Consider the following 21,564-nt stretch of genomic DNA (forward strand, 5'->3'; position numbering starts at 1 on the left):
CATGAGAATAAATAGGATCTGTGGAAGAATCATCTAAAAAGACAAAAAAAAAGTTAACTTTTCAATGTCAGATGCTTTTCAAGTTCTCTGATTGCTCTGGGTGTTTCCCACCAGACTGCTACCGAACCCCAGTGATGGCAATTTTCAGGAATCCCGTCCCAAAGCTGCCAAACTGCAAATATCCCCAACGCCACAAAACCACAGACCTCCCTTCAGTGGTTCTGCTAAACACCAGGCTCCCCAAGGTGCTTAAAAATCTCAGATCCTCACCATCCTCAGACTTCGAATTCTACGGAACACAATAACGTCCTGATCACAAGGCCTGCCAAACCCCAGACACTCGCCTTCACCCAGTATTAACTGACAAAAAATGGAATATCTTAGTTTTGAAAGCTGTTTTAAAAGTCAGTGTCCCAAAAATCCTTGGCCCTGTTTCACCGGTGTAAGTTTAACAGAATAAGTTTCAGTGATCTTTGCTCTTGACCCAGGCAGAGGGCAGAGCATCTGGGGTTAGGGCATGGGTATACATATTAATATTTCCCCATTGCTGCCAAACCCAAGAACCCTTCCCCTGTGTTACCAAATCCTGGATACCTCCATTGCTGTCAAACCTCCGACATCCTCAGTGCTGCTAAATCTCGGATCAGTTTAATGCTCACAGGCCCTCTCAGTACGCTCACGTCCCCACCATATGCGTTTTCCAAAGATCAGACATCCCCCTAATGCTTCCAGGTTACCACTGATTACTAATGTTCCCAAACCCCAGATTTCTCACCACTATTTCACAGACTACATGTCACAGCCTCCTCTGTGGTTCCTAGATCTAATTTCACTAGGTGTACCTGGATCCCTTCCTCCATAAGTTCACCAAGGTAGCAACCACCCCAGATTCAGCCCACTGTACTCCCATTATGAAGTGTTCAAATTCAATGTAATGACGGCTGTTTATAATAGAAGCAATAAGAAGTAATGTAAGTAGTGAAGAGCTTCAAACATGCTTGTTTGTTTGTGACTGAATCTGTCCTCTCACATCTCTGTTTCTCTGTAGAGAGCACATGGTATTCTCCTAGGAGTTGCAGGTTCAGATGTTCCACTGAAAGAGCTGTTAAAGTTAGCTCCCAGGTATAAGGTAAGTCCTAAACTGCATTAATGCCATTGATCAGTGAGGATAAGATGATATGCTTGTTTGAAGTTCTGATCAATAGAACACATGCAAATTATTTGAAGATAAACCACAGCACCTCATTAGTTAACAAACCACATAAATTTTTGAATGCCAGCTAAGCAGGAATAACCATAGGTTCAGATTTGATAATTCAGAGTAAATAGATGTAAGCAATGCTCCGTGACATCATATATTTCAGGTGCCATTCAAAAACGGGTGCTGTTTTATACTCCTGTCCTCCTCACACTTTTAACACACTTTATTGACAAGAAACTGAGTGGTCAGCGGGTCTATACATTATCCTCTGCTCTTGTGTCCTATGTGGTGTAGTGAATATTCAATCATTCACAGAACGCTATTTGACTTGCTGTTCTTGTTCTGCCACAATGGTTAATGATATTTTGCATTTTGCTACTTCACGTGGAACAACAGGCAACTTGAAGACCTCAATAAGTGAGCATGTTTTTGTTGCAATGGTTTGCTGTGTGAAGTCCTTGGAAGATATAAATATAGTGAGGCTTTCAGTTGTAAGTTGCATCTTGGCAATGTGCCTTGATGAGATATGGGTATGCATGAGAGGCAATGAAGGTTGTGTGAGAGCTTTGCATAAATGAGCAATAGATGTGGTAACAATTTGTGGTGTGGGATCTTGGGAAACTACTTGGTACATGGTATTGTTGGGTAGTGTTATCTTGCTAGATTCCTTAAATTTTGCCATTTTCTCCCACATCTCTTCCCAAGTCCTGTAAATACTGCTGATACGACAGTTGAGCCCAGTCACAACTTCCTCCCAAACATGGTGTACTGTCTTATGCTGGGGATGGTTCCTAGAACACCACACAGGGAAACTCTCTTCACACCACTCTGCTATTTACCAATAGACACAATTTCATGCCTCTATATTTGATTGTCCAGCCTTTCGTCCCCTCCTATTACTCCCCCCAACAGCCTTTCCAAAGGATGCAAATGTTTTATAATCTTTTCGTGAGACTTTAAAGATCTTTCTATCTCCATAATTTTGGACTTTTAATTTTGAGCTACAAAATACACAATTTTAATGTACAAAAAACAAAATTTTCCTAGCAGCATGACCCAGACCTCTCTTAGAGGACAGGACCAGGCCCAGCTTTCCCAAAAGCTATGTCAACCATAATTTTGGAGTGTGTCCACAATTCTAAATATGCTGCCAACAGCATGATTGGAACACTCTATGGTAAACAAGACTGCTTCTGAGTCTCTATTAAACACTGCTATATTTCTGAATTGATGGATTTTTATTAAAAAATTAGATAAACTAAAGTGACATTTGGGTTACTTGGGTTTTCAATAGACCAACCAGATCTAGCTTATCCAAAAGTTATCTCAACAGTCAGTTTTCCCCTCGCACAGAAGGACTGTCGCTCTACACCTCTACTTCAGTTCACTGAATTTCTTTTCCCCTCCAACACCTTCACTTTTCACTTCATTTTGGCACCTTTCATTCAACCTGGCATTCTGCCCCTTATTTCATGCTGGCATTTTTATCTCACCAGCTCCATTTCATGTTGGCATTTTACTTTCGCTCAACTAGTGCTGCTTCTGACCAGTTTGCTTTCTTGCACTTCTAAAGCTTAAAGACACATAACAAAAGAAGCATTGTCTTAAGCAAATAAATTTCATTGTTGTGACATTGCTTTTGAAATTGTTATTCCCTTCAACATGTTTATCCTGCAGCTTGGAGTCCATGGTTACGCATTTCTGAATACCAACAATGGTTATATACTTGCCCATCCTGATCTCCGACCTTTAGTAAGTAACCTCAATCATTCTATGTTGATGTAAACAATTTTGTACAATGGGGAAGAATAGAGAAGAAAAGACAGTCATTCTTGAGATGGATAAATGCACAAATATTATTGAACAGAGTGAATTCTCTGGTCACATGCTAAATAAGTGTGGCTTGATGGCAGGGTAGGAAATAATGTGCATTGACGGCTCTTAAAGACTGCAACTGCTACTTAAAGGGATATATTTACACTACACAATAAAATAAGTGAGTAGATATCTGTTTCAGAGTCCTCTTAGAGTAAATTTCTTCGTTTGGCACTAGGGTTGCCAATCCTTCCGATTTTTTAGGAGTTTCTCTGCTTTGAGTATTGATCTCCTGGGCACTGCCGTGAGCAAGCGAAGAGAAAAATTTGCAAAGTCAGCAAATGTCACCTTGTGACTGCCGCTGCTGTATCGGGAACTTTCACTGTGTCAGGATCAGCAACACTTCCTTTTGCAGTCTGCTGCCTTCCTGTCCTCAAATCCTATTGAGCCACTGAATGCAGGTCAGCTTGAGGTGGAAGTAGGTTTTGTGAAAGAAATGGCTTTTGTGGAATGAGCATTGAAAGCGGAAAGAGACACACTCCAACCTGGGGTTGAATGTATGTACAGCACCAGGTGACACTGGTACATCATTTTATGTTAAACAGATATCTTGCAAGCATTTTCCATCACATACTCTCATTATCTCACATTCACATGCTTTCAGCATACATACAAACTTGCCAGGGTTTTCTTTTGAGACGTATGGTAAAAACATAGGTAGGTTATATTTATGTAAGTATTTACATTTAAATATATATGAAATAATTTCTATCTTGAATGTTAGAAATGCTTTTTCTGGGTTCCATTGCAAAACTGAGGGCAGAGATTCCTGATTAAATACGAAAGTATAAAACATTCAGAAACACTGCTGGTAAAATTGGGCTCAATAGCATCCGTTTTTTGGGCACTGAGGCTCATTAAGGTTCTAAAAAGGTGTCCACACACTTCCGATGTGATGTCATCTCTGCCCTTTTGTGAGTTGCCCCAGGCCAAGATAGGGGTCCCATGCTCATGATTACGAGCCCTGACCAATGGCGGAACCAGCGGATTTTTGGTGGTGATGGCAGAAGAGTTAAAACCTCAAAGGACAATGGCTGCTTACATATTGGTAAAGGTGTTAGTGCGCACACCTGACGTCTGCTGGAAGTCTGCAGATCATGCATGAATCAGAATGCAGTGCTGATTTGATGCTAGCATTGTCATTTTGGACCTCCATGCTCCAACCTACACCCCTCTTAACCTCACACAGCTGAACATGCATTCAAGGAGACCTTATTAGTGGTATTTAAAGGGATCATCAACTACCTCGGATTAGTTGCTATTTATTTATTCTGGCTCTTGCTACAATTCTACGCATTTTGGGTGCTTTTCATACTTCTCAAAAGTTTCAGTAGCCTACAAGGAATGGTTTGGCTGGTGCTGAAAGATGGTGCTGATACAGGTGGAGGATCCTTTGGTATGAGGACTTGTGCTCTATTTAAAGAACATATGATGAAGACAACCACCTCGTACTTTTTCCCTAGTCACATTGCTCATTTCTCATAGAAGTTAAAAATGGGAGGCTCTTATGAGCAATTGAAAAGGAAAGCGCAGAACTGAGAGGCATGGAGAAATGAGAGAGGACATACCCTTGGGCAGATCACCACTACATCCAAAGCCATGATGGCAGAAGTCTAATTTTCCATAGCAGCAGCTGAGATTGCAGGACATCAGTTGAGCTTCCCATGCAGCACTCAGATGTTGAGTGGATGCTGCTTGTACTGCAATGGAATTTGAGACATTGATCGTCAGACACTGCATCAGGGTTGACTCCTTAGGTGTCTTGATGGATGTGACCATTCCATGTTGAAAAGGATGGGCTCCAAACTCTGCCCAAAGCCCTTTGCCAAGTTGGTGCTGGATTCTTCCTTGCTCCTTGTCATTGAACAAAGGCTTTCTGGCAGGCTTCCCATGCACCAAGCAATTTTGTGTGCATATCCATCAGCCTTCTTCTGTAGGATACCCCACTGGAATTCTCATCTGCAGCAGAACTAGTGTACAACCTTGCCCTCCAATGAGCTTGTACCTGCACTATCCTTTCCCCCTGCTCGGACTTCAGTGCAATTGTTCCCAGTGTCTCGTCATGTGCAGATTCTTCCTCTATCCTGTTCTCTAAATTACATGCTGTGACCATACCTGAGCTGGTGCCTGCGACTGTGAAATCAAGGGACGCTATGTCTTCATCTTCATTGCCTTCCTGCTCAACCACTGCTTCCTGGGCAGGTGGCAGTTCTTGGGTATCTGAAATGAAATGGGACAAAGATTGGGCTGTGGTGAGGGGTGAGGAGAAAGTAAGAAGTGCATGCTTATAACATTTGCAACTTATAAATCAAAATGGAGTTAGGGATGTGGGAGAAGTGGGATGTGGGAAGGAGGATTAAGTTTGAGGATACCATCATCTTCAATAGCTTCAACTCCACAAGTGGCCATAGCCTCATAGATGGCCCTTCCCAGGATGACGCTAATGAACGTGCAGGTGCAGCTCTCCCCTCCAGTTAGTTCCTGTTGTCTTTGATTGTGCATCACCTTCTCCTGCTTTAGAGCGAAGGAAGTGTGTCAGTGAGTGTCGCGCAATCTGTTTGGGTGATGTTGCTGTCATGGTTGAATAAATTCCAGTGTGCAAGCTGTGAGATCTGGGTGTGAGGCTTGCAACAGTGCTAAATGTGTTATGGAAAGGTGAAATGTATAAATGCTAGATATGAGAACTGATTGATATAGATTGTTGGTAGGTGAGTGATGGCAGTGTGGTGAATTGAACAGTGGCTGAGACTTGTGCTGCAGTTGGTAGGATATGACATTTGAAGATGCATTCACCGACTTCGATCATTTGTGTGAGATAAACAATTTTTGGCACTGCATACCAGTACTTCGGGCTATACTCCTGGCATTAACATCCTGACTATCAGTTCTCACTGGCCCTCTCGTCTTGTGTCTGGAGGCCCTTCCGCCCCCGTTAAGATATGGGACATTTCCTTTTCACCTTCTCCAAGAAGACTTCCACTGCAGTGTTCAAAAACCTGGGTGCCTGCTCTCTTCCATGATCAGCTATTCTTCACTCTTTCTCAGGCTAGATTCAGTTGCTGAACGACTTTCAGCACCTGCTGCAGCCACAATGCACTGCCCCTAAGTAGAGCAAGTGAGTAACAATATCGGGCCCTCTTCTGCTGATGTGTGTAGCCAATGAACAGCTCAGGTTGTGCTGACTGTATGCAGAAATAATTATAATGAGTAGGCAGCATGAAGTTGCCATGCTGCCTGCATTCTACTGAGCAAGTGTGAGTTAATCACGCCTCATGATCCTCGTACCCGTTTTCAGCAGCTATCCAATTTAAGCACCAGTGAATTATTTTAAAGAAAAAATATGGGTTGCATTTCCATTGCAATAAATGCTGCTGTTTATTTTATTCATTTTTTTTAACTTTGAAACAAAGAAAAGAATGATATCTTTAATCAAAAGACATTGATTATCACTGAAAATAATAACAAATCATCATAAGTAAATTACAGGAGCAAACGGGAAAATCCACTATATGTTCTCTAACAAGTCTCCCATGACGTAGTTTGGGGTTCAAAACGATAGGATTTTATTGACTTGTTAAAATTTTGGGCGCGAAATTCCTTTGCATCATGCTGTCTCCAGCACTATTTTTGTGGGGTGCCCTGCACTGCCGGCTGCATTCTGCACAGCCCATGCAGCATTCTGTGAGGAGAAGGGTGCACTCAGGGGTGCCCCCTGCCTATACCAGAAGGCTGTGAATCAATGCTATCCTGACTTCACACAGCCCACCAGCTGATGTGATGCCTTGACATTAAAATTTGGAACATACAGGCCCAAGCAGCAACTTCGTAGATCACTCTGCAAATAAGGAGTTTTCTGTTACAAATGGGCCTGCACTAGTGTTATTTGAAGGGCCAGGCACCCAAATTACAGTTAAGGGAATTCTTAAGAACATTTTCTGTTGCAGAGTTCTGGAAGTATTCAGGAGTGTTTTTGGAGGTGCTGTGGTGAATTGCTGGATTTACCAGAGAGTGTTGCTGCTGCATCCTGTCAGAGGAATAGATGACCTGTCCACAAAAAGGCAGCAATAGGTATGGGAAGAACAGTGTCAGTGCCTCTGGCTCAGTAGGACGACGGGGAGATGGAGCAGAAGTTGTGGAGAGGGCAAGCTCTGTGCCATGCCTCTGTCAACTTGAAGCTGGACTCCTGCATGCTCCTTGACAGTCCGAGGAGGCTGCTGGCAGGCCAGCCAATGCACCCAGCATTTCAGTGTGCACACCCATCAGCGCTCCCTTGTATGCTGGCCCAACGAGGTCCTTATATGAGACCTCTGCAGCAGAACTCATCTGTGGCCTCGCCTTCCGGTGAGCTGGAAAACAAGCCATCCTTTCCCCCTGGCCTGGCTGCAGCCACTCGTGCCTGGCTGACTCACCACATGTTGATCCCAAATCTATACTTACCTCCAAGATAAGTGCAGTGCCAGTATCTGAGCTGGTGGCTGCAAGTATAAGATTAAGTGATAGGGCCTTGTCATTATCATTGTGCTTTTGCTCTCCCTCTTCCTCCTTGGTCTGCAGGAACAGGCAGGAACATACCATCATCCTCAATGTTCTCAGCGATGCTGGAAGCCAGGGGACCTATTGCAGTCGGCCCTGTGATGCGGACAACCATCTACTCAGTAGGGTTCAGGAGATGCAGCGTCCTTGTCCCCTGCCGGTTTTGCTCCCCACTATTGCGAGCCAGCTTGTCCTGCAAGGGAGTGGGCAGAATGCCGATGAATGTGCAATGCTGTGTTTAGGTGATGTGCTTGCCACAGCTGAATAGCTGGGGGTATGTGGAGGTATTGAGAGGTGGGTGTGAGGCTGGCAGCATTAGAATGTGTGTGAAGGTGAGCTGGAGTATCTGGATATCAGGCCTGAATCCTGAGTGATGGGGGTGTGGTGCATTGATTAGCGTGAGAGGTTGGTGTTGTGGTGGGTAGGAGATGTCACACAAAGTTGCATTCACTGACCTTGATCACCCACGTGAGGTCGTTAGACTTCTTGTAGCATTTCTGCCAGGTCCTTGAGTCCAGACTCTGGGAGATGACTTCCCTGGCCATCTGCTCCCATCCTGTTCTGAGGGTGTTCCTTGAGGGCCTACAGGCCCTCCACAGAACCATGGTGTTTCTCCTCATGCCCACCTCCACCACTAATGCCTCCAGCACTGCACCCATAACCCTGGAACCTTATCTCTGCCCTGATGCCCACTTTGCCATTGTTCAAATTGCAGCAATATTCTTCAGGCAATGGTGCTTTAAGAGGAACAGCCTGCCATTAAGAAGAGCAGGCAGGCTGCACCACGTGGTTTCTGAACATCGCTACTGGGCTGTTCTGCTGGACACAGAGGAAGCTGGCAGCATTAAGAAGAAAGCAGTAGTGCGGGACCGACACAGTCATATGCTACAATCATTCAGATGAGGTGCGTGTACCAAATTTGTGTGCTGCTAACGTCGATCTGAATGGGCACAGGCAGGTCACACATCATGGCTCCTGCGCCCAAAAAAGGGGCAAACAAATTTCTAGCTCTTTATATTTATTTTATCCTCTATTTTTTGAGCCATTGGCCAGTAATTTTCTCAGAGCTGCTTCGGATCTGCTAGGTAAATGGAATTTCTGCCACACTTCCAGTGAAGTTATGGCAGCAGAGTGAAGGAAGTTCTAAGGAATTTCTCAGCCACTGCTTTCCTGCCCTCCTATTCCAAATACCATTTGTCAGTCAAAAGAAAAAGTAAACCACCCAGTCCTCTGCCACCGACATTCTGGTTTACCTAATGGCTAAATGGCTGAGATCAGGCACTTACTACATACACAGGGTGCGACAACCGTGCTAAAGATGTTTTGTTGGAATTCACAGACATGGTGACGTTTGGAATATAGTTAATTAAAATGTGAGATGGTGGAGAATGACAGAATTATCATCTTTACAAACCACCTCATCAGCGAAATAAAGCAGCCTTCTTTGGTGGTATTCTTGGAATGTTTTTGAAATGCGGTGCTACTGGCTGTATCAGCATTGTATTCCTGTCAAACTGAGTTTGTGTTGTGTGAAAAAAAATGTTGCCACTGAAAATCTCAAGCATGAAGTGTGGGGGAGGGAGATGATAGCATTACTGTAATTAACAATTAGAAGATAACATCTTGTGTATTGCTGACAGTATGGAACAGAAATAAGCCTGAAAAAGCAGGGAACATTCAGAATTCTTCCTTTTATGGGATTCATTTGTTTTAAGAGACAAGTAAACCATACTCTTCCCTTAATTTGTAAATGTAGCTTACTTTACTTTTCATTTTGATTATTAAAATCATTTTTATTTTAGAAAGGTACTGTGGTTCAGAGACTTTTTTCTTAACGTCAACATTTGTGAGCGCCTCCATGATAGCCCAGCAGTATGGGGGAGTCCTGCAACCTAAGTAAGCCTTGAGTCATGTTCTGATGAAAAGTCATCGACCTGAAAGATTAACTCTGTTTCTCTTTCCGCAGATGCTGCCTGACCTGCAGAGTATTTTCAAGATTTCCTCTAGTCATGTTGTCAGTCTTTGACTTAGTGAAGAAAAGCAGCTGTGAAGCTGCATTTGGCTCACATATCACCTTTTAAGTGTAGACTGTGTGAGAATTCACATCTTGCTTTAATGAAGGAAAGCATTTCAATGCAGTTTGTATCCTTTTGATCCCAAGCTATTATCTTAAAGGGGTGAGGTCTCTTTCTTCAGCTGGGTGATGGCTAGAACAGTACATTCCAAACAGTCTTGGATTCCTTATCTATCTAATTGTAGCCAGACTATCACTTGCAATGGCTTCTCTTCCTGCTGCTGCACCGTTACCTTTGGTGGTCCCCAATGACCTATCCTTGGCCCCCTCCTATTTCTTATCTACATGCTACCCCCTCAGCGACATCATCTGAAAGCACAGTGTTAGTTTTCACATGTATGCTGATGACACCCAGCTCTACCTCACTTCCATCTCTCTCAACTCTTCCACTGTTGCTAAATTATCAGACTATCTGACATCCAGTACTGGATGAGCAGAAACTTCCTCCAATTAAATATTCGAAAGACCAAAGTCATTGTCTTCAGTACCCACTACAAACTGTGTTCCCTAACTACCGATTCCATCCCTCTGCCTGGCAACTTTCTGAGGCTGAACCAGACATCTTCATAACTCTGGTGTCATATTTAATCCCGAAATAAGCTTCTGACCACATGTCCACGCCATCACTAAGACTGCCAATTACCATTTCTGTAACATCGCCTGACTTCGCTCCTGGCTCAGCTCATCTGCTACTGAAACCCTCATTCATGATGTTGTTACATTTAGACTTGACTATTCAAATGCACTCCTAGCCAGCCTTCCACATTCTACTCTCCGTTAACTTGAGGTCATCCAAAACTCTGTGGCTCATACCCTTACTTGCACCAATTCTTGTTCACTCATCACCCAGGTGCTCGCTGATCTATGTTGGCTCCCGGTTAAGCAACACCTCGACTTTAAAATTCTCATCCTTATTTTCAAATGCCTCCATGTCTTCACCGTTCCCTATTTCTGTGCTCTCCTTCAATCCCCCAATCCTCCAAGATATCTGCACTCATCTAATTTTGACCTCTTGAGAGCATTCCTGATTTTAATTGCTCCGCCATTGGTGGCCGTGCCTTCAGCTGCCTAGGCCCTAAGCTCTGGAATTCCCTCCCTAAATCTTTCCGCCTCTCAATGTCACTTTCCTCCTTTAAAACACACCTCAAAACCTACCTCTTTGACCTGGCTTTTGGACAGCTGCCCTAATGTCGCCTTACACGGCTTGGTGTCAAATTTTGCTTTATAATGCTCTTTGAGATGTTTTATTACATTAAAGGAGTTATATAAATACAAGTTGTTGTTATTTTATTGAAACACAATGGCGGAACACTCCTGTATAAAAGCAAAATACTGCTGGATGCTGGAAATCTGAAATAAAAACAATGTGCTGGAAATACTCAGCAGGTCTAGCAGCATCTGTGGAGAGGGAAGCAGAGTTAACGTTTCAGGTCTGTGACCTTTCATCAGAACTGGTAAAAGTTGAAATTAACAGGCTTTGAGCAAGTGAAAAGTGGGAAGAGGGATAAGGAACAAAAGGGAAGGTGTATGATAGGGCAGAGGGCAGGAGTGATTAAATGACAAAGATGTCATGGAACAAAGGCAAAGGGAGTGCTAATAGTTATATTAAAAGACAATTTTAGTCCAATTAAAGACATTATTTGTCCAGAGAAAGTGTTAATGGCAGAATAATGATCAGCTATGTCCAAAAGCAAAAACCTGAAAAACAAGTTTAAGACAGGCCCATGGTTAAAAAATAAATAAAAATGGCAGTCGTGCTCTGAAATTGTTGAACTCAATGTTGAGTCCAGAAGGATGTAGAGTGCCTAATCGGATGATGAGGTACTGTTCCTCAAGCTTGCATTGAGGTTCACTGGAACACTGTGGCAGGTTAAGGACAGAAATGTTGGCATGGGAGCAGTTTGGTGAATTAGAATGGCAAGCAACTGAAAGCTCGGGATCATGCTTGCAGACTGAGCGGAGGTGTTTCACAAAACAATCACCGAATCTGCGTTTGATCTCCCCAATGTATTGTGAGCAGCGAATGCAGTATACTAAATTGAGAGAGTATAAGAGAATTGCAGCTAACATAAAAGGGAATCCAAACATGTTCTATCGGCATGCAGTAGTAAAAGTGTGGTAATTAGGGACCTAAAAGGAGATTTATGCTTGGAGGTAGGGGGCATGGCTGAGGTACTAAATGAATACTTTGCATCTGTCTTGACTAAGCAAGAAGATACTGCCCAAGTCATGGTGAAAAAGGAGGTAGTTGAGACACTGGATGGACTAAAAATTGATAAAGAAGAAGTATTGGATAGCCTGTACTTAAAGTTGATAAGTCACCAGCTCCGGATGACATGCATCCAAAGATACTTACAGAAGTTAGGGTGGAAATTGTGGAGGCACTGGCCATAATCTTCCAATCCTCCTTAGATACAGGTGTGGTGTCAGAGGATTATAGAACTGCAAATGTTACACCTTTGTTCAAAAAAGGGTATAAGGACAAGCCCAGCAACTGCAGGCTAGTCAGTATAATCTCAGTGGTGGGAAAGCTTTTAGAAATGATAATTCAGGACAAAATTAGCAGTCACTTGGACTAATTTGGATTAATTAAGGAAAGCCAGCACAGATTTGTTCAGGTCAAATCGTGTTTAACTAACTTGCTTGAGTTTTATCATGAAGTACAGTGAGGGTTGTTGAGGGTAATGCAGTTGATGACTTTCAAAAGGCATTTGATAAAGTGCCACATAACAGGCTTGTCAGCAAAGTTAGAGCCCATGGAATAAATGCGACAGTAGCAACATGGATACAAAATTGGCTGAGATACAGGAAACAGAGAGTATTTGTGAATGGTTGTTTTTTGGACTAGAGGAAGTAATATAATGAGGTACCCCAGCGGTTGGTGTTGGGCCCCTGCTTTTCTTGATATATATTAATGACCTAGGCTTGGGTGTACAGGGCACAATTTCAAAATTTGCAGATGACGCAAAACTTGGAAGTATTGTGTGTGATGTTCTTAGGACTGGAGTGAAGTTTAGTCGCGTTTAGTGAGAAATATGAGGCACAGACTGAGACAAAGGCAGCAAGCTGCTGAACATAATGGAGTCCTTTTATTCTATTCTGCTTTCACTTTCTCTTTCAGCTCTTTCTGCTGGCTCAAGTGAACAATATGTACATTGCAATTCTCAAAACACTACATTTCTTCCCTTCTTAGTAAATGAGAGAAATAGCGTGTTTCAATGGTTTGTTTCCAAAAAATGTAAACAATAAACTTAAACATAAATGGTTCACTTCATAACATAGTCACTTAAGTATGGTGGGTGTTTTCTCTCACAAATAGGATATCGTCTGACATCAGATGTAGTCTCATTTGACTCATGTTCAATGTCAGAATCGCATTCAATGCTTGCGAGTGGTGTTTTCAGGGCTTTGAAGAATGATTTGTTTCTTGTGATGATTTGTGAACCACGCTTAGCAGTGATCATTGATCCTTTTGTGTTCGTCACAGCAAATGGTTGGATGTCATAAGGAGTTGTTTGCTTTCCAACATAACCATCACATTTCACAAGTACTTTATTTCCTTGCTTCAGTGCACTTACATTCATTCGATCCTTCTGTTCTCAATCACATTCATGTACATGTTGATCATTAGCTCCGCAGGGTATCTCAGGTTGACTTGTGCGTATAAGATGTGCAAAGATGAGTGTAGCTAGAGGTTTTCCAGTAGTTGAGTGAGGAGTCGCTCTGTAGTTACGTAGAAAGTGATATAGCTCTTGCTACATGACTTGTTCTCAGCTGTAACTGTACATATCACTTTTTTCAAAGTTCACATAAATCTCTTGACTTCTCCATTAGCTCTTGGCCAATCGGGTATGATTTTCCTATGAGTGAACCCTAGATAGTTTGCGAATTTGCTGAACTCATCATTGTTGAATGGGGGCCATTGTTACTTCTTACCATTTGAGGGACTCCAAACAAGGTGAAGATCTGGCCAAGCTTTGGGATTGCTTTTATTGAAGTTGACATAACTAATTCCACAATTGGGAATCTGCTGCAGCCATCAGTGATAATAAGCAGGTATTCACCTGTGGGAAAATCTGTGAAGTCAACACTAATTTCAATCCATGGTCCCGGAAGTAGTTCAGACATCTTAAGAGGATCATGAAGATTTGACATTGTGGTTGCTTGACATGGCAAACACTGATTGATCTTGTGCTCTACCAGGCGGTTGATTCCTGGGAACCATACCTTTTTCCTAAGGAGTTGCTTGGTTTTGACTATTTCCTGGTGTCCTTCATGTGCTATATCGCCAACACATTGAGTGTAGAATGACAATACATACAATTTCTTCTTACCTGGAAGAGTGGACCTGGGAGGAATTGGCATCAGAGAGGGAGAGGATAAATCCAGCCTGAGGCTCAAGGCCTGCACTTACCTGGAAGAGCGGAGTGGAGCGGACCTGGGAGGATCAACACTGACACAGTCCGGAGTGTTTGAAAAAAAACATCAACAGTGACATCACAGGAAAGCTGCAAGGTGATTGGTTGGTGAGTAACTGCTGTTAGGGAATAGCTCTAAATAGCTGGCTTAGTAACTAAGGTAAGAAAAGTCGACAGTTTATTTTCATATATAGTAAGTAGTGTTTTTTAGGGAGTTCTGTAGTAACGATGACCAGGAAAGAAGGGCCCTAGAGTAATTGATATTATTTGATATTAAGCATCTTCCAAAAAGTTTTAATTAAAGAGTTAAGTCATGGCAGGAGAGATCAAAGCTGTGGTGTGCTCCTGATGCTCTATGTGGGAAGCCGGGAACAATTCCAGTGCCCGGGACCAGCATGTGTGCAGGTAGTGTCTCTAGCTGCAGCTCCTGGAAGCCCGGGTTTCAGAACTGGAGCGGCGGCTGGGGACACTGTGGAGCATCCATGAGGCAGTAAGCTTGCGGGGAACATAAAAACTGACTGTAAAAGTTTCTATAGGTATGTGAAGAGAAAAAGATTGGTGAAGACAAATTTTGGTCCCTTACAGTCAGAAAAAGAGGAATTTATTATGGGGAACAAAGAAATGGCTGACCAACTAAATGCATACTTTGGTTCTGTCTTCACAAAAGAGGACACAAATATCATACCAGAAATGTTGGGGAACACAGGGTTTAGTGAGAGAGAGGAACTGAAGGAAATCAGTATTAGTAGAGAAATGGTGTTGGGGAAATTGATGGGATTTAAGGCCGATAAATCCCCAGGGCCTGATGGTATGCATCCCAGAGTACTTAAGGAAGTGGCCCTAGAAATAGTGGATGCATTGATGGTCATCTTCCAAGATTCCATAAACTCTGGAACAGTTTCTACAGATTGGAGGGTAGCTAATGTAACCCCGCTATTTATAAAGGGAGGTAGAGAGAAAACAGGCAATTATAGACAAGTCAGCCTGATGTCGGTAGCGGGGAAAATTCTAGAATCCATTATAAAAAATGTTATAGCAGAGCACTTGAAGAACAGTGGTAGAATCGGACAGAGTCAGGATGGATTTACGAAAGGGAAATCATGCTTGACAAATCTTCTAGAACTCTTCGAGGATGTAACTAGTAAAGTTGATGAGGGGGAGCCAGTGGATGTGGTTTATTTGGACTTTCAAAAGGCTTTTGACAAAGTCCCACATGAGAGATTAGCGTATAAAATTAAAGCACATGGGATTGGGGGTAGTGTATTGCGATGGGTAGAAAATTGGTTGGCACACAGGAAACAAAGAGTAGGAATAAATGGGTCTTTTTCTGAATGGCAGGCAGTGACTAGTGGGGTACCGCAAGGATTGGTGCTAGGACCCCAGCTATTCACAATATATATTAATGATTTAGATGAGGGAACTAAATGTAATACCTCCAAATTTTTAGATGGCACAAAACTGGGTGGGAGGATGAGTTGTGAGGAGGATGCAGAGAGGCTTCAGGGTGATTTGGACAAGTTAAGTGAGTCGGCAAATGCATGGCAGATGCAGTGTAATGTGGATAAATGTGAGGTTATCCACTTTGGTAGCAAAAACAGGAAGGCAGATTATTATCTGAATGGCTATAAACTGAGACAGGGGAATATGCAACGACACCTGGGTATTCTCGTACACCAGTCGCTGAAGGTAAGCATGCAGGTGCAACAGGCGGCAAAAAAGGCAAATGGTATGCTGGCCTTCATAGCGAGAGGATTTGAGTACCGGAGCAGGGATGTCTTGCTGCAATTATACAGGGCCTTGATGAGGCCGCACCTGGAATATTGTGTGCAGTTTTGGTCTCCTTATCTGAGGAAGGATGATCTTGCTATAGAGGGAGTGCAGCAAAGGTTTACCAGACTGATTCCTGGGATGGCGGGTCTGACGTATGAGGAGAGATTGAGTCGGTTAGGATTATATTCGCTGGAGTTCAGAAGAGTGAGGGGGGATCTCATAGAAATCTATAAAATTCTAACAGGACTTGACAGGGTAGATGCAGGAAGGATGTTCCCAATGATTGGGGAATCCAGAACCAGGGATCATAGTCTAAGGATACGGGGTAAACCTTTCAGGACTGAGATGAGGAGAAACTACTGCAACCAGAGAGTGGTGACCCTGTGGAATTTTGCTACCACAGAAACCAGTTGAGGCCGAAACATTGTATGTTTCAAGAAGGAGTTAGATATAGCTCTTGGGGTGAAAGGGATCAAAGGATATGGGGAGAAAGCGGGAACAGGTTACTGAGTTGGATGATCAGCCATGATCATAATGAATGGCGGAGCAGGCTCGAAGGGCTGAATGGCCTACTCCTGCTCCTATTTTCTATGTTCCTTTGTAATACAATTGTTGCGTAATACGAGATCAGATGTGGTTGTAATGGTGAGCTCATTTTGAACATTGTGAAGACCTTGTAGCATGTGAGCTATTTCATTTGTAGACACTTTCTCAATCACGCCTTTCCAGTTTCGGGATTCCATATCCTTCATCTATAAATGGAAAACCTCATTGTGTTTTGTTGCTGCTTTGTTAGTAGTTTTAGTGACTTTGGCACTGTATTTATGCTTACGTAGTTAAGATGTTGTGCAGCAACCTTATCCTCATGACTAGTAGGACTGACTGTCAGCAACAGATGTCGTGAAAGGTAGTCCGGTGGGTTGAGCTTGCCTGGCTGATACTCAACGTGGAACTCATACTCTTGTAGTTTGCATATCCAATATTCTATTTGAGTGAGTGGTTTGCCATGTGGATTGTTGAACAAGCTCACTAGATTTTACTTTAAACTCGCTTCCATATAAGTAGAGAGAAAGTGTAAGACATCCATGTGATTGGGAGTGCTTCTCTCTCTGTTTGCGAATAACATTGCTCTGCAGGCATTAATGATATGCTTGCCAATGCAACGATTGATGGGTTACCTGTCTTGTCTTTCTGTACGAGAACTGCACCTAAGCCAACTGGGCTTGCAACCACGACTAGCTGGGTGGTTTTCTCGGGGTTGAAATAGGAACATAGGAGCAGCAGTAGACCATTCAGCCTGTTGAGCCTGCTCCACCATTCACTTAGATCATCTACCTCAATGCCATTTTCCTGCGCTTTCCCCATATCCCTTGGTATCATTCGTATCCAGATATCTATTGATTTCTGTCTTGAACACGCTCAATGATAGAGTTCTGCAGCCCTCTGGGTAGAGAATTCCAAAGATTCACTACCCTCCGAGTGAAGAAATTCCTCCTCATCTCAGTCTTAAATGGCCTACCCCTTATTCTGAGACTATGTCCCCTGGTTCTAGACACATAATGAACGGCGGAGCAGGGGAAACATCCTGTCTACATCCACCCTGTCATGCCCTGTAAGAATTTTGTAAGTTTCAATGAGAACACCTCTGATTTTTCAAAACTCTAGAGAAATAGGCATTTGTGAAATTTGCTGACAAATGTTGTTTGATCTGGTGTAGCACCTGTTTGTGTGATTTAGTCCATTCCCAACTGGTGGACTCTTTTGATAGATCAGGTAGGGGGGCAGGTAGCGTAGCAATGTCAGGAATGAAACGACTGCAGTTCGTGACGCGTCCGAACAGACTCTGGACTTCTTGCACATTTGTAGGATCTGCAGCATTTACAATGACTTCAACTTTCCATGGATCAGGTAATACTCCTTCAGCACTGAACGCATGCCTGAAGAATTCAATTTTGCTTTCATTTTTTTTCGTTCATTTTGTGGAATGTGGGGGTCACTGGCTGGGCCAGCATATATTGCTGATCCCTAATTGCCCTTGAACTGAATGGCTTCCTAAGCCATTTCAGAAGGCATTTCAGAGTCAACTACATTGCTGTGGGTCTGGAGTCACAGGTAGGCCAGACCAGGTAAGGACAGCAGATTTCCTTCCCTAAAGGACATTTGTGAACCAGATGGGTTTTTCCAACAATTGCCAATGGTTTCATGGTCACGATTAGCCTAGCTTTTAATTCCAGATTTATTCATTGAATTCAAATGTCGCCATCTGCCGTGGTGGGATTCGAACCCATGTCCCCAGAGCATTAGCCTGGACTCTGGATTACTAGCCCAGTGACATTACCACTACTACGACATCGCCAGCACTTGAACAAGCACAGGTCTTTGTTCAAGGTTAGGTTACATTCTCTGAGACGTTGTAGACATGCATTTAGGCATGCTTGAGTTCCCTTTAAGTGTGATCATGGATGAGAATGTTATCACTAATGTTCAGAATGTCTTCAAGTCCTTCAAGTGTCGACTGAATCACAGAATTGTTACAGCACAGAAGGACGCCATTGGCCCATCGTGCCTGCACCGGCTCTCCGAGTGACCAATTCACTTCGTCCCATTTCCCCACCTTCTCCCCATAACCCCACATATTCTTCCTCTTCAGGTAACTATCTAATTTCCTTTTGAATGCCTCGATTGAACTTGCCTCCACCGCACTCTCTGCCAGTGCATTCCAGAGCCTAACCACTCGCTGAGTGAAAAGATTTTCCTCATGTCACCATTACTTCTTTTGCCAATTAACTTAAATCTGTGCCATCTCGTTCTTGATCTATTCACTGGTGGGAAAAGTGTCTTCTCCATCTACTATGTCCAGACCCCTCACGATTTTGAATACTTCTATAAAATGTCCTCTCAGCCTTCTCTTCTCCAAGGAAAACAGTCCCAACTTCACCAGTCTATCTTTGTAAATTAAGTTCCTCATCCCTGGAACCATTCTTGTGAATCTTTTCTGCACTCTTTCCAATGCCTTCACATCTTTCCTCAAATGTGGCGCTCAACACTGGAAGCAATAGTCCAGCTGAGGCTGAACTAGTGTCTTATACAAGTTCAACATAACCTCCTTGCTCTTGTACTCTATGCCCCTATTAATAAAGGCCAGGTTACTGTATGCTTTATTAACCACTCTCTCAACCTGTCCTGCCACCTTCAATGACTTATGCACATATACACCCAGGTCCCTCTGCTCCTGCACCGCCTTTAGAGTTAAAGAACAAAGAACAAAGAACAGTACAGCACAGGAACAGGCCATTTGGCCCTCCAAGCCTGTGCCGATCTTGATGCCTGCCTAAACTAACACCTTCTGCACTTCCGGGGCCCATATCCCTCTATTCCCTTCCTATTCATATATTTGTCAAGATGTCTCTTAAAAGTCGCTATCATATCTGCTTCCACCACCTCCCCTCGCAGCAAGTTCCAGGCACTCACCACCCTCTGTGTAAAAAACTTGCCTCGCACATCCCCTCTAAACTTTGCCCCTCGCACCTTAAACCTATGTCCCCTAGTAACTGACTCTTCCACCCTGGGAAAAAGCTTCTGAGTTGTACCCTTTATTTTATATTGTCTCTCCATGTTCTTCCTACCAAGATGAATCACTTCACATTTTTTCACATTGAACTTCATCTTCCACCAACCTGTCTATGTCCTTTTGAAGTTCTACACTATCTTTCTCACAGTTCACAATGCTTCCAAATTTCATATCATCCACAAATTTTGAAATTGTACCCTGTACACCAAGGTCTAAATCATTAATATATATCAGGAAGAGCAAGGGTCCCAACACTGACGCCTGGGGGACTCCACTATCAATCTTCCTCCAGCACAAAAAGCATCCATTAATCATTACTCTCTGTCTCCTGTCACTCAGCGAATTTCATATCCATGTTGCTACCACCCCTTTTATTCCATAAGCTATAACTTTGCTCACAGGTCTATTGTGTGGTACTGTATCAAATGCCTTTTGGAAGTCCATGTACACTACATCAACAACATTTCCTTGATCAACCTTCTCGGTTATCCAAGAAAAATCTCCAGCAAATTAGTTAAACACGATTTTCCCTTAGCAGATCCATGCTGGCTTTCCTTAATTAACCTGCATCTGTCCATGTGATTATTAATTTGGTCCCGAATTATTGTTTCTAGAAGTTTCCCCACCACCAAAGTTAACCTATCTGGCCTGTAGTTGCTGGGCTGATCTTTGCATCCTTTTTTGTACAAGGATGTAATGTTTGCAATTCTCCAGTCCTCTGGCACCACCCGAGTTTAAGGAAGACTGGAAAATTATGGCCAGTGCCTCCACAATTTCCATTCTCACTTCCCTCAGTATCCTTGGATGCATATCGTCCGGTCCTGGTGCCTTATCAACTTTAAATATAGACACTGTATCTAATACCTCCTCCTTATCAATTTTAAATCCTTCTAGTGCATTAATTTCCTGCTCTTTCACCCTGCATTTTCTTCCTTAGCAAAGACAGATGCAAGGCTATTCATTTACTACCTCAGTTATTCCCCTGCCTCCATGTGTAAATCCCCCCTATGGTTGCTAATCAGCCCTACTCCACCTTTTACCACCCTTTTACGATTTATATGCCAATCGAAGACTTTGGTATTCCCTTTTATGCCAGTCTCTTTTCATACTCTCTCTTTGCTTCTCTTATATTTAGCCTGAATCAAGTGCTGAAATACCTCAGCTGCTGAGCTGACACCAAAGTTGAGCCTCTTGTATTGGAAAAGTCAGGTGTGAATGGAGAATTCAGTAAGATATCTTGATTTTTCAGCAAGCTTGATTTGATAGTAGCCTGCATTGAGGTCAAGTGTAGCAATGCGTTTAGCATCATTCATTTTCTCTATGATGTCGTTGATAGTGGTGTCAAGTGTCTTTCGCTGGTTTGGTTTGGTGATCATATAGCAACACAGATTCTAATCTGGTTCTCACTCTTGGGTTTCTTGATGACTTGTATAGGTGAGACCCAAGGGGTAGGCTCATCCCCAACGTTATCAATAATGTCAAGGTCAAGTAGGCATTGAAGTTCCTTCTCTGTCTGTTTCCTGACATGAAATGGTATTCATTGCTATTGCACAACTGGGGGCACACGAGGGTCTACATGCAGCTTGCATGTAACACCTTTCAGCTTGCCGATACCAGTGAAGCAATCAGCATACAGTTTGAGAATGTTTTGTTATGTGAAGTAATCATGCAATTATTTGCAGATCTGTTGATGTGTGGAAATTGATAAGTGTATCACATTCTCCAGATATGACATGGAATAGAGCTTTAATTCTAGGGTCTTTGAATGAGACTGGCGTTTCAAAAGTACCAAGGATTTTCAGTGGTTTGTCACTGTTATAAGGGAAAATTTTCGTATTCCCTGGTTTGCAGAGAATGGGGCAGTCCTGAAGTTTGTGGAATGTTTTGTCTCCCATGACATTGACAGATGCTCCTGTATCTATGACAGCATCTATGTTTGAGCAGCCAATGGTCACAGTCACACCTGGCTGTTTGCTGTGAATAACAGAAGGAAAGAAGTATGTTCAGGGTCATCCGCCTCTACTTTGGCTACTTTCTCTTGTTCTTTTGCTGTGGTACACATACATGGCATCCTTCTGTTGGAATTGATCTCAGTAGTTGATTTTGCTGATGAACGACAAAC

The 21,564-nt window shown here is 43.0% G+C and overlaps 1 protein-coding gene across 1 annotated transcript in view; it reads left to right on the plus strand.

Moving 5' to 3' along the window:
• The window catches only part of cacna2d4a (calcium channel, voltage-dependent, alpha 2/delta subunit 4a), a 695,670-nt gene that overhangs the window by 218,527 nt on the left and 455,579 nt on the right, over positions 1-21,564 (plus strand). The window contains 2 exon segments of the mRNA XM_068051265.1: positions 1,049-1,129; positions 2,879-2,953. Coding sequence (XP_067907366.1) covers positions 1,049-1,129; positions 2,879-2,953 — 156 coding nt within the window.

Source organism: Heterodontus francisci, chromosome 18, assembly GCF_036365525.1.
Source record: "Heterodontus francisci isolate sHetFra1 chromosome 18, sHetFra1.hap1, whole genome shotgun sequence".
Classification (NCBI taxonomy): domain Eukaryota; kingdom Metazoa; phylum Chordata; class Chondrichthyes; order Heterodontiformes; family Heterodontidae; genus Heterodontus; species Heterodontus francisci.